The 12,863-nt window shown below is 31.5% G+C and overlaps 1 protein-coding gene across 1 annotated transcript in view; it reads left to right on the top strand.

Moving 5' to 3' along the window:
• The first annotated feature begins 7,931 nt into the window (after positions 1-7,931).
• LOC149528538 (uncharacterized) overlaps positions 7,932-12,863 on the top strand; it is a 104,251-nt gene continuing 99,319 nt past the window's right edge. The window contains exons 1-2 of the mRNA XM_089808046.1: positions 7,932-8,352; positions 8,625-8,926. Coding sequence (XP_089664172.1) covers positions 7,996-8,352; positions 8,625-8,926 — 659 coding nt within the window. The 5' untranslated portion in view covers positions 7,932-7,995. The remainder of the gene's footprint in view (positions 8,353-8,624; positions 8,927-12,863) is intronic.

Raw genomic sequence — 12,863 nt, 5'->3', positions numbered from 1 at the left:
CTTTGTCTCCTCATTCACTTCCTGATAATTAACACACATCAACAAAATTATTCTTATTTTTTTCTCAACAAGTGTTCCTTATCTAATTTTCTCTTATTCCTTTATCCTCATCTACCACTCTTTGCTTTCTATTAATCAAACTATTATACAAGTCTTGTGGTATGTATTTCTGAATATCTTCAAATCTCTTCTTTGTCAAAATCATATGTCTAACTAATGCATTTGCTAACTACATTCTATCCATGTTACTATACAAAATTATTGTTATCAATAATATGGACATTCAAGTTTTCAACTTTTGGTTTCTACAGCTTCTTACTAGAAGTTGCCTTTGTTTTAGTCACAACCTTCTCAGCTAGTCCATCCTCAAATTTCTTTGACTCTTCTTCAAATGTATCTGACTCAATTATCAGCAATGCTTTCCTCCTTTTTCTTGGACCACTAGATAATTGCTTTGTTCTCTTCTTGGAAGGTGACTCTGTTGCCTCTTGTTTCACCTTGGTGAGTCTTTGTGATTTCATTGTGCCTCTTGTTTCACCTTGGTGAGTCTTTCTAATTTCACTTAGATATATTTTTTTTGGTATGTATTCATTTTTCTTTTTGTTTCTTCTATTTTTAATTCCTCTTACTGCACCCTTTTTAGCTATTTTCTTTTTGACCACATATCTCTTTCATTTTCACACAACCCCTCTTCTCTTTCTTGTTCACAAAAGCCTCCCTAATTTTCAACACTAGACTAGATGTGCCTTGTTTCTAAATTATTTTATAAAACTCTTTCCATTCTTATTCGTTAATGTGATTCAGCTTCTTCTTGATGTGTATTGTCATGTTTAGAACTAGAGTTGAAAGGTATTCTTGGAATGTAGCAATTATAATTGATTTAAAATATGAGTTACTTTTAAAGGCTTTATTCTTGGCATAATTGGTGATGAAAAATAGTTGATAAGCATGTTTTTTCTTCCATATTTGGTGCACCAAATTGGTCGAATCTCTTTCTCAGTTGTTGTATGTGCATACTCAGTTTCAAAACCTCAGATCAACACATGTTGAGAGCATACCTATAAATATTTTTTAATTAGAATTCATTTTTTTAAACCATCAAAATATTGTAATAAATGATGTTGATAATAGCTGTGGAGATTGGCTTTTCATTAGCCAATTGCATTCATGAGACAGTAGTTACAATCTAGAAAAGTGATGACTCAATCATTTAAATTTTTGGCGTTTTCACCCTAAACACTTAGAGCCAAGCTTTTGAAAACTTAATAGATGTCAAATCACCACTAGTCAAACAAAAAATTGAAACAAAAGAAATCTGAAAGCTTTTTGAGTGGTTCTAATTGCATATGCAACTTGCTGCTCTTGCACCAAGAATCTATTTATTAATGCAATTTTAGGTAAACAATTAATATAAGTTAGAAAAAATTATTATTTAAACAAAAATTACTTTAATTTCTATCAATTTTTTAATATCCTTTAAATATTTATGTTGATTTAAGTGTATGGTTATAGCAATGATGTCCTTCCAACAGAGTGTAAGAGAAAAATGTTACGCATTCATAGAGAGCTCATTATGAAGATAATAAAGGTTGGCACCACAATTGATGGTCTAAAAATTGTAGTAAAAATATTTGAATACTTTCAATAATCTTTTTTAGTGAATATACATCTACTTAATCATTTACAAATTAATATTACATATGTAAAAATAAATAGGATAAATTATACTTTAAAAATAGTACACCTTAAACTATTAATGATGCACAAATATGTGAAACCACTATGCAACAATAACACTATGTTTTCATTGAATTGCATAACTCTATGTTTTTGTATGTAGCTAGTAAGTGGGACAAAAAGTTTTCTTTGAAAAACAATAATATTATTTCTATTACAAACAAGCCTGCAATACTTAAATCAAAGAATATTGAATTTCTGCCACATGCCAAACATTTAAATAGTATTCCAATGTTTTAGAAACATATGCCAAAGATAATGACTAATAAATAACAATTTGTCTCCAATATTCTAGGGTTCCTAAGAGTACATAAACTTTGATAGATGCATTATCTTATATGTAGGACAGTGCAACTCAATACATTTATTAGTATGTTTAAGCTATAAGTAAGTGAAACATGAACTCTTTCTTTTATCTATGCTCAAGTTTATAAAATACATATAATTGTAGATTTATTATTGAATATTGTCAATTTTATTTTATAAAGGAATTTAGATTTGTGATTTCAGTTAATTTTATTTTTATCAACTTTTAAAATCATGTTTTATAGTCGATAATTAAAACAAGTTTAAGTTTCATCTAATTCATTCAAAGATTGTGTGATGAGCTAGCAACCTTGAATGCAAGATTCAAATGTGCCAAAACTTTGCACCATCTATCCATGTAAGTCTTAGCTCACCACCAATTTTCCTACTCATTGACTTAATCAATCTTTCTCCCTTCTTATAGCTCATATTTGCAAAAACTTAGGCTTTTAGTTTTCCTTATTTTAAAAGGTACCGGCTCAATAGAATAGTCCCTCCATTACAAGAAGGGGGATGGGGGTTCAAGTCCATCATGGATTCAAATGAATGAATTGATTATATTGATTAAGACCATGTACTAGGGGCTTCAAATGAAGCCCCATGCTTCGTTCAAAGCCCAAAAGTTGTTATAAAGTCCCTAGGGGGCTTAATTCAAAGCCCCATTGGTGCCAAACATTCTACCACTAGGGGATTCAAATGAAGCCCCCTTGATCTGATTGACGGATCTAGACTATTTGTAGTAATGAATGCTTAATAAAATCAAATTAAATAAATCACAACTTAGCGGAAGTCTTAATGCATTTACTATCAATGAAATCAAAACTTAAGATGAGAAACAAAACTGAGAGAGAAGATAAGAAGATGCAAACAGAGTTTGATTTCGGAGTTCGCCACAAATGTGACTACGTCTCCGGGTCGGCTCCAATAGAGTATGACCGATCCAATTAATCTCCAAAATAAATTACAAATGCACAAAGATTATTCCCTTAAACACATCAGCATAGCATGCCCTCGATGTGTAGAATAGTCTTCAAAAATCTCTTAAACATTCTCCTGTTCTGACCACCTGAATGCCCTTCCAAAAGGCCTAATACCCCCCTTTTATACATTAAAATTAGCCTAAATAACGCTATAACAAAAAAGTATAAAAATGGGGCCTTTAACTGATTACATTTCGAAAATACCCTTTAGCCATTTTTACCCATGACAACTTTAGGGTAACAAATTAACAAATTAACCTTAATTTGATAAGGTTAGGCGATTTCAGTTGAGGTTTCAATACCATATCTCGCTTTTACATTTTTAGTTGCTAAAATAGCGCAATGGCAAGCTCTATTTTAGGATGGCCACTGGTCGGGGGTTCCAAACCTGCCGACGGCCTACTTTATGTGGAATTTCGACCCCTTTTATGTGGACTTTCGTCACTATTAAGGTTAAATAAAATTTCATGCGCATTAGTTTTAAATATCATTTATGGCGCAATGGCCATCATGTAGGTTTTGAGAGTCAAAGTTCACGGGTTCAAACCTCATTAGAACCCCTTTTTAAAATTGTTTTTTCTTTCTTTTTAAAATTGATTTTTCTTTTTTTTTCTTTTTTTTAATTTTTTTGGTTTTTAAACTTCCCCATGACATCATGATGACGTCATCAATATTCAAATGACACTTTTACCTCCAAAATTCAAACTGTCATAACTTTCACATATGAAGTCCGTTTTCGATGAAACCAACGCCGTTGGGAAGCTCTCGACAGGATATTTGATTTGAAACCCATTGTTGACCACTTTCAAGATGCTCCAATTTAACCCCTTATCTAGCTCTCTGGTCTACCTATTGACCAAAACTTTGACTGAGTGTAACTTCTTCATCCGAACTCTATTTTTGTCCATTCAAGTTGAATTAGAATCAGGACACCGAGATATTTCTGATGGTGCAAATTCTGGAGAGAAATAAAACACTTCAATTTTCACTAAAAGTATCCACTGGATCACCCCTTTATTTGAAGCCCCCAAAATACAAATTTTTATATAAATTTCTTAAATTTTCTATCAAATTTTGTCCTTCTGGTGGCTTAAACAAGGGCTAAATAGGTCTATTTTAAAAACTAAATATACCAGATTATTATACTCTGAATAAGCTTTGCAATGACTATACATTTAATATACATTGTGTTTATTGTCATGTTTTATTTGTAATTTTATTAAATATTGGTTGCTTAGCCATTTCACAAGTCTCTGTTTGAAGCTTCACGAAAAATAGAAAATGAGAGAAAATAAATTTTCAAAAATATATGGTGTAAAGGTATGTGTGTTACCCTTCTAGAAAAACAAGAGAAAAACCATTTTGATTGATCCAAAAGAAATTGTATTGGTCAAAATCAACCTATGTTTAATTTATCGTTAATGCCACTTGACCATTGAATAGAATCTACATTTTTTAATGAAATTGAACAAAACTAACAAAAGTTGCTAGGTATTGATGTTACCAGCAATTAATGATAAAACCTCTCAAATTGAGCTCTGAAAAATGTCTCATGCTCCTTTAACTAAAAATACTAAGGATGCTCTAATATTTGCAAGCAATCCTAAGTGACAATTAGGGGTCCTAGGATAGATTAGTGTATCATATGATTCCCCACATTAGGACCCAATAGCATACATTGATGTAACCTATGACTTCTAAGATAGATTAATGGTTATTAAAGGTCACAAGGAGTCATAAGAGGTCTTAAGATGTATTAAAATTCATATTTTTTTTTGGCAAGATAAAATCAAAATACTATTTGTCTATATTTTTTAGGTTACATTTTTGAAAAAATTGCCACAATATAAAAAAAATGTAAAAGGATTTAAGAATACATCATTTGATGCTAGCAAAAGATGCACACATTTTTTATTGTTGTCATTTTATTTTTCACTTATCTAAGCATTTTCTCCAACTCTTTGGCATTCCCTTGAACAAAAGTTAATATAACAAAAAGGCAAAGTGGAAAATTTGGATATCAAATCCAATTCAAATTGAAGCTTTCTTTTAGAGTTTGAATTAAAATTTTAGAGATTTACTTGATCAAATTCAAAGATGGATGTTTTGATTTATAGGCATTCACGACTTTGACATAGTGTGCATAAGACTTTGCTTCTTTATTTTAACTTTCAATTAAAGAACCATCTTGGAATTTGTGTTCCTACGTTGCTATCCTCTTCACTTCTCTCCTTGTAGTAGTATGATAAGTTTAGAGTAGCTTTTCTCACCTTCTTGTACAATAAAAATACTTTATTTTAGTGAATAAAGATCAAATTTTGTAAGACTATGGCTTTAACCCCATTGTAAGCAGCAATTTGTGTACTATAAAAAGTATATTCATAAAACTTTAGCCCGAGATACTCACTTTGAAATTTGTTAATGATAAAAACTTCTCAAATTAAGCTCTAAAAAATGTCTCATGTTCCTTTAACTAAAAAGATTGGGGATGCTTTCATATTTATAAGCAATCTAAGTGGCAGTTCCTATAATAAGACGCTAACAAAGCTAAGTTATGAGAAAATGATAAAAGAAATTGTTATCCTTATATAATAATTTGTTACCATATATATTTTTTATTTTTTTATTTATTATAAAATTCTTATGATTTTTAATTTTAATTTTGTTTCTACATGATAATATACTTTAAATTAATAACTATATTATTCACATTTCTTTATGAGAAATTTAGATATATTCATTTCCACTTCTAACATGTATAGTTGCAATAGGGGAGAGGACCCAATACTTGAACGCGTTCCAATAGTTGTGATAGGAGTCGTTGACTTGATACCTACACTTATTGACTTAATGCCCAATTTTTTTGACAACATTGTACCAATACTTGTGACTATAAAGTTTTTAGTACAATAATGACTACCCAAAATTTAATAAAATGTACACTTAGGTATAAAAATTAACCAATGATGTGATGTCACATTAGTTGTACAAGTATGGGTACCCTTTATGTACGACCATTGGTCTCACTTTTTATTTTTGTTATTTTTGAAAACTTGGCAAAAAGCATGTTGATGTGGCATAATAATGTGTGATGTAGACTTAAAGCCTTGGTTATAAGTAGATGACTTGCCAAACAAGATGCTATAAAAATTTGTGAGTGATTTGAAATTTCCACATAGGATTTTGATAAGCTTGAAGTTAGGGTGTTCAAGTACTCGAATAATTGATATAAGTATATGGAATTATTAGTCCCTACCTTATAAGGCATGGAACTAATGTTGCTAAATGTTGTTCTTGATACGGGTAGCCAATTCTTATGGCTGCAGTCCACACAATCTTCACTACATTCCCCTGTACACCATTTTCATGAATCAAGGTTAGAAAAATCCAGGTTAGCATTCTGAAATCAGTCTTGTTGTTGGATCATACTGGCACCAACCAAATGATAATTTATTTGAGCACTCAATATTCTTCTTGGTGCCACCTATTCACCACTCAAGGAAGAATTTGTGCAATAGAAAAATCTAATTTTGAATTAGAGTCTCAGCAAAGAATTTGTTGATCAAAAACATGTAACAAAGAACCCCGATACATTGGCCATGTGAAAAATCAACATCCACTTAGCTATTAGTGTGTAGTGCACATGGAAAAATCAAATTGTCTGGTTTTCTATAGATGCTTCTGGAACATCAATATATAAACATTACAGATTAGTGAGTTCAAAATCAGTAGGTACTTGATTTAATAGTTGGAAATAAGAGATTTTTGTATGGAGACAATAGTGTTATTTGTGAATGGGAGACTAAGTTAGTAATAGTAAGAGAAAATATAGAATAAAAATATGAATATTATATTTATAATTTCTAATTTCTAATTTTTTTCAAAATTAATGCATACAAAAGTTTTTTTTTTAAATGTGTATAATTCTAAAATTAGGTTTAAAATGGAATGTTAACATTTAATGTTATTCTTGCATTTAGCAATCTGTATTAAAGTACTTTAATATTTACTTTTAAAATGATTTACAAATACAATTTGATTAAATGAATATATAAATTAAAACTATTTTACTTTTATGTTTACATTTAAAATTATTTAATAAATTTAAGTATACTTACATATTTTCCCTTATTTTTAGAAAAAAAATTAAATTTATAGATTATTATTTTAATAGAAAAAATCATTATATATATATATATATATATATATATATATATATATATATATATATATATATATATATATATATATATATATATATACTTCATGGTATATAGAAATTTTTTTTAATTAGATATGTACAAGTTTTATTTTATTTTAAAATCTTATCTATCTAAAATCTCACTCATAGCTTGATCTTTAATCAAATCAAACATTATCCATTCAGATTGATAAACTTATTAAGTGAAACTTATTAAGTGAATCTATATATCTGTTAATTTTATTTTTTTCAAAATATGCTCTGGACTCAAGCTCAACAAGCCCTTTTTAAAAATAAAATATATTTCTTTTCGTAAAGGTATTCTTATCACATTTCTAATTCTTCTTAAAATATCAAATGAAAGTAACGGTCCAATTTCAGCCCAAGGTTCAGTAAACACCCCCCATGTTTTTCTTTATTGCCGGGAGTGGGTAACGTCCATACAGCTAGGCAACTAAAACGCGTTATGTGCTATTTTCGTCATGAAATTTTCCTACAGTTTCCAACCGTTCTGTATTGCCGACATTGCTTTGTTCTGGTGGGCCCGCCCACGTCTTATGCGCCTGATGTTAGACATTTATTTCAATTTTGCTCTGGCAGCTCCATCAAGCCGCGTCGTAACCGCGTCGTTGGTGAAATCCTGTATAAATTGGGCTTTCACTCCCCATTCTGAACACATTCAACTCTCTCTCACTTCATAACTCTTGAGATTCCTGTGTTTTTATTTTTTGGGTGTTTCTATTTCTTCACAAACTCTCTCTCTCTCTTGCAATGGCGGATTCAAATGCAGCAGAGCATCAGGATCATGGGCTTTTCGGCTTGTTTGGGAAGAAGAAAGAGGAGGAGACACATCAGCAGCATGGAGGTCCTCTGGAGGGACACGTAGCAGGCGTAGCTCCACATGAGCAAGGCCACTTAGGCGAGGCTCACCCTACCCCTGTGTCTCACGACCACGTTAGCGGAGGCGAGCCTCATCCTGTGTATGGCCACGTCGACAAGATTCACTCTGCACCAGTGCCTCACGGCCACGTGGAGGAGGGGAAACTCCATGGCTACGGTGAGGAGAAGAAAGAACAAGGGGGACTCATGGGAAAGTTGCATCGCAGCAACAGCTCTTCCTCAAGCTCTGTAAGTTTTGCATGCCCATAACTTCTTCCATAATATGTTTTAATTTCAAAGTTACACATATTTTAATGCGTTTTATGTGCATAAAACATATTTGGTGTACATGCCGAATTTTCAAAAGTATTATACATCCTGCTTTTGCATTCTCATTTCTGCAAGTGCTCGCATAGATTCCTTTCATTGTTCTTCATGTGGAGAAAGTGCATTCCAATAATTAGGTCTACTGTTTATGTAAGTGTAATGTATCTGATCTGATGAAATGCATGTGTTGACAGTCCAGCGATGAGAAAGAGGATGAAAAGGGAGAGAAGAAGAAGAAAAAGAAGGGTGGATTGAAGCTACATGGAGAGAAGAAAGAGAGAGAAGAAGACGGTCATGTGAAGGCTGAAGAAGAAGGGGGAGAGAAGAAAGGTTTGATGGAAAACATCAAAGAGAAAAGGAGCATTGAAGAAGAAACTGGTTTTTCATTTTTATGGGGTTTGATTTTGAACCTTATGTTAGGTTTAGTGTGGCTACGTGTGTTTGTCGTTTTCTTGTTTGAAGCATACTATTGGCTGTGTATGTATACTGTGTTTTTGTATAAATTAATATAATAAGATTGTAATGTTGGTTACATTTTTCTAATTGCAATGTTATGTTGAGCACTCTTTGTTTCTTTTTTCTCATTTATTACGGAGATGGAGATGTCTTTAATCACTTGAGATGAAGTAACAGAAAACAGTATTAATAATAATAATAAACAAATTTTGAAATATTGAAATTGAAAGGTTTGCAAGATCGGAATTCTGCCTGGAAGACATGGAATGCATTTTCTTTGGTTTTTTTTTTTGACATGTCATATGTGCAATATTTTTACAAAGGCATACAAGTATGAAAGAGTGGGGTTCATTTGGCATCTTACATGAAAAAAATGATTTCTAAATGGTGGAGCTTCCGCATCATAAAAAAACAAGGGGGGCAAGTGCCAAGTTCCTGCCTTTAGTGGCGGGAACTTGAAATAGAATGTCAAATGTTGTGGAGAGATTTTAATTTGTGAAGGTGATGAAATGCAATGCGAAATGGCATGGAGAGCATTTAGTTTGTGAAGATAAGCTACATTAAATTTACTTATGAGCTTAGATGTTTTCTTGATTTGAATCAGGTTAATTTAAGTAGCCTGACTTAATGTATAGAAGGAAGGCAATAATACTCTCATGATAAGTCATTAGCATTAAGGGTTGTAGAAAATACTACCATATTTTAGGAAAGTACATAAAAAAAATTGTTGAAAACCAACAAAAAGGTTTAAAATAAAATTTTAATTAGATTGTATTGCATGCATTAATACACATTGTCAAAATATGTAAAAGAGAAATAAAATGTAATATTAAAAAGCACAGTTTATCTAAATATGGTGATTGACGAGGCTAAGAATGAAGAAATAGGAAAAATTCAAGCTAATTAGAACATGAGCAATGCCATCAAATTTAACTAGACAACTGTCATCAAGTAGACTTAGTTGATGTCAACCAAAAATCTAGGACAACATAGCATAGTAAAAAAGTTAACTCGAGTTGTCCTATGCACAAAGATGATGAAGAGCATCTAACAAGTGAAAACCATTATATTCTTGGAGTTTTCCTATCCATGAAGATGATGAAGAGCATCTAACAAGTGAAAACCATTATATTCTTGTTATTATTAATAATTAATTAATGGTAACAATAGTGTGCTTGAACACAATGATTTGTATGAATGATACAAACATGTGTTGGTCAATGCTTGAAAGGTTTGCATGCCGCACACGCGTATTTCTTTCGCGTTAAGATCATTTTAATGTTAAAAACATTCTACTGTAATTTGAAGAAGACATCTAGGCAAAAAATCATCAAGCTTCATGCAAAAATCTTTTTAATAAGAGTTTTATCATCATATTGATTTGAAAAATTAAAATGATAATTAGAAGGGGTGATTGTGCCCAAACCAGATGAAATAACATTTCTTAGTCACAATTGTCTTGAATGAATAGCCCAAAGAAGACACTCCTCCATTATTATTTCTGTTAAGTTTCTTTTGCAGTTCAATTTCCATCCACTTTGATAACCATGTTGGTTTGCTAATAAATGTTCTTCTATATTAACCGTGTTTGATTTCAGCAAAGTATGTGAGCCAACTGCTGGAAATGCGTTGTTTTTACAACATAATTGCAACAAGGATAGTCAATATATTGTCAAGATTTACTATGTTGTATAGAAATTCAAGCTGATTGACTATTGATTTTGACTGTGCAGGTCATTGCATGACTCATTTGACATGCATTGCAAAATTGGTCCTTCACATTTGACAGTAAAGGCAATTTATCATATCTGTATTTGTTTTCTTTTAATTGATGAGCTCAAATCATGTTTACTTCAACTTTTTCTAGAATACAACATAGTTATACGAATATGTTTCATTACAATTTACTGGATTTTTCCAAACTAAAGTTTTAGGCACATTGATGTCCTAGACATAATAAAGTGAATGCACTTTGATACTGATAGCTCGGAAAGACAGGTTATCTATATATCCCCAATAGCTATGTAGTAAGATTAATGGAGTGGATAACATTGAGTTTTGCTCAATTTTCAAGCTATGAAAGTGAGGAGCTGCATTTGTACTATTATGCATTAGCACTACAATGTGTCTATAATCCACTTTCCAAACATTTAAAAGAGTTTTCATGATCCCAAGTTTTCTCAGCTCCTTGTGGAGCTTCAGCCGTTTCTTTAACTTCTTTAGGAAACCTACTACAAGGGATTTGCTTCAGGCTTTTCTTCATGTTTGATTCGGTGTTTCAAGTGAACCTTCCCTTTCTCCAGGAGTGTTTAATGCCAGAAACCCCTTTAATTTTTTGCTAGTTGTTCCAAATGATCTGACATTGACAAAATGTTTATGTCTATGTTTGGTGTTGTTAAAAACCCAATGGAGGAAGGTGGGAATTCATCAGGGTAAGAGGTTGTGCATGCGTGCTTGTTATTATTAAACACATGGACATTCAAGAGAATCCATCTGATACAATCCCTAACATGCCTGCAAAATGTATCAATATGATTTCCATCTTGACACAAGTGAGTACCATGAATAAAATTTGAGTTCCAAAGAGTGACTTCACCCACTAAAGCTCCCTCTGAGTTGCTTCCATGAACTTTATTGCTCATAAAGCCTTTAAATCTTTCAACCCTTTCCCTACATATTTTAGTCACTTGGATCAACAAAATTAGTGCACGTTCATCATTTTTATTTCAATGATCATATAATTACAATAGATAAATTTTCATATAATATTATTTAATTTGATCCAAGAATTAATAATCCTTTGTGCATTAAGGTTAGCATTGTTGATATTGATATTTAAATCATGTCTATTATAGTGTTGCTATGTGCCAAAGACAAATATCAAATAATCTAGTTTCAAGAATGAAAGAGTACTACAAAGGGATGTATGATAATTAAATCTCAGTGAGTCATAGAATTAAGCTTAAAACATATTTATAACACAACTAACTAATATATTTCTCAATAATGGAAACCAAATGAATTTAGCTCATAAATTTAGAAGGTGAATACAAGCATTTATAAATTTATAATGTGTGCATCAAATATATAAAGATTCTTAAAGTATTAAATTTGGTTATTAACATTTTTAATAAACTCGCTCCTTGTCTACACTAACTTCGGTTCTGCTCTAAATGCCAAAGACTCAAAGAAGAAGCTAACATTATTGTTCACCTGAAGAATAGCTCAATGAATGTTTTGTTAAATTTCACTGCATTATCAGATCCAAGAAAAACTGATACCAAACATTAAAGATATGAAAAAGATCCCTCCGTGCCCTAGTGGATTCGTAAGGGATTTCAAATGCTCCTCCTTCAGACGCTGCAACTTCTATTCTTAACTCGTACATTGGGCTCTTGCCCTTTCAATGAGAGTGACAATCTGAAAGTAATCGGAGAGGGCACTAAATTCTGGGGGAAGGCGTCAATGCTCACGAACAAACATTGTTGGAAAGATCTGCTCCCAGAACTTTTTGGAAGCTCATTGCAATTTTTGGCTTATTTTTTGTTTGTAAAATTGAATTTTTTCCTTGCCATTTTTGGTGAGAGCCAATAGCATAAAGGATATTTATCATTAAAAAATATATAGATTTATAAACTTTAGTTTAAACTTCGTTGTTTGAAAAATAATTTAATATGATTGGTTGTTGATAGGCCGAATTAATTGACTATATGCATCTAACGAATGCAATAGTATACGATAGGAACTAATAATGCTGGAATTGGAAAATGATTCGAAGTGTTCCATTTTGTTTGGTTTGATTTCTAAAATCTCTTCTAGGATTTTTTCCAAAGAAAATAAGCTTTTCATTTTTGTAGTATTGTAAGGGTGGTATTATACATTTAGCTCAAAATTGTGTGTGTTTTGTTTGAATTTATAAGTGTTAAAATAGACTATTTTCCTCTCCCTTTGATATTTAAGGTTTGACGGTTTGACTC

This window comes from Cupressus sempervirens, chromosome 11, assembly GCF_028749045.1.
Source record: "Cupressus sempervirens isolate cs-2001-9-10 chromosome 11, ASM2874904v1, whole genome shotgun sequence".
NCBI classification, from domain to species: Eukaryota; Viridiplantae; Streptophyta; class Pinopsida; order Cupressales; family Cupressaceae; genus Cupressus; species Cupressus sempervirens.
The sequence above is the reverse complement of the archived record's forward strand: the minus strand, read 5'-3'. Positions and strand labels throughout refer to the sequence as shown.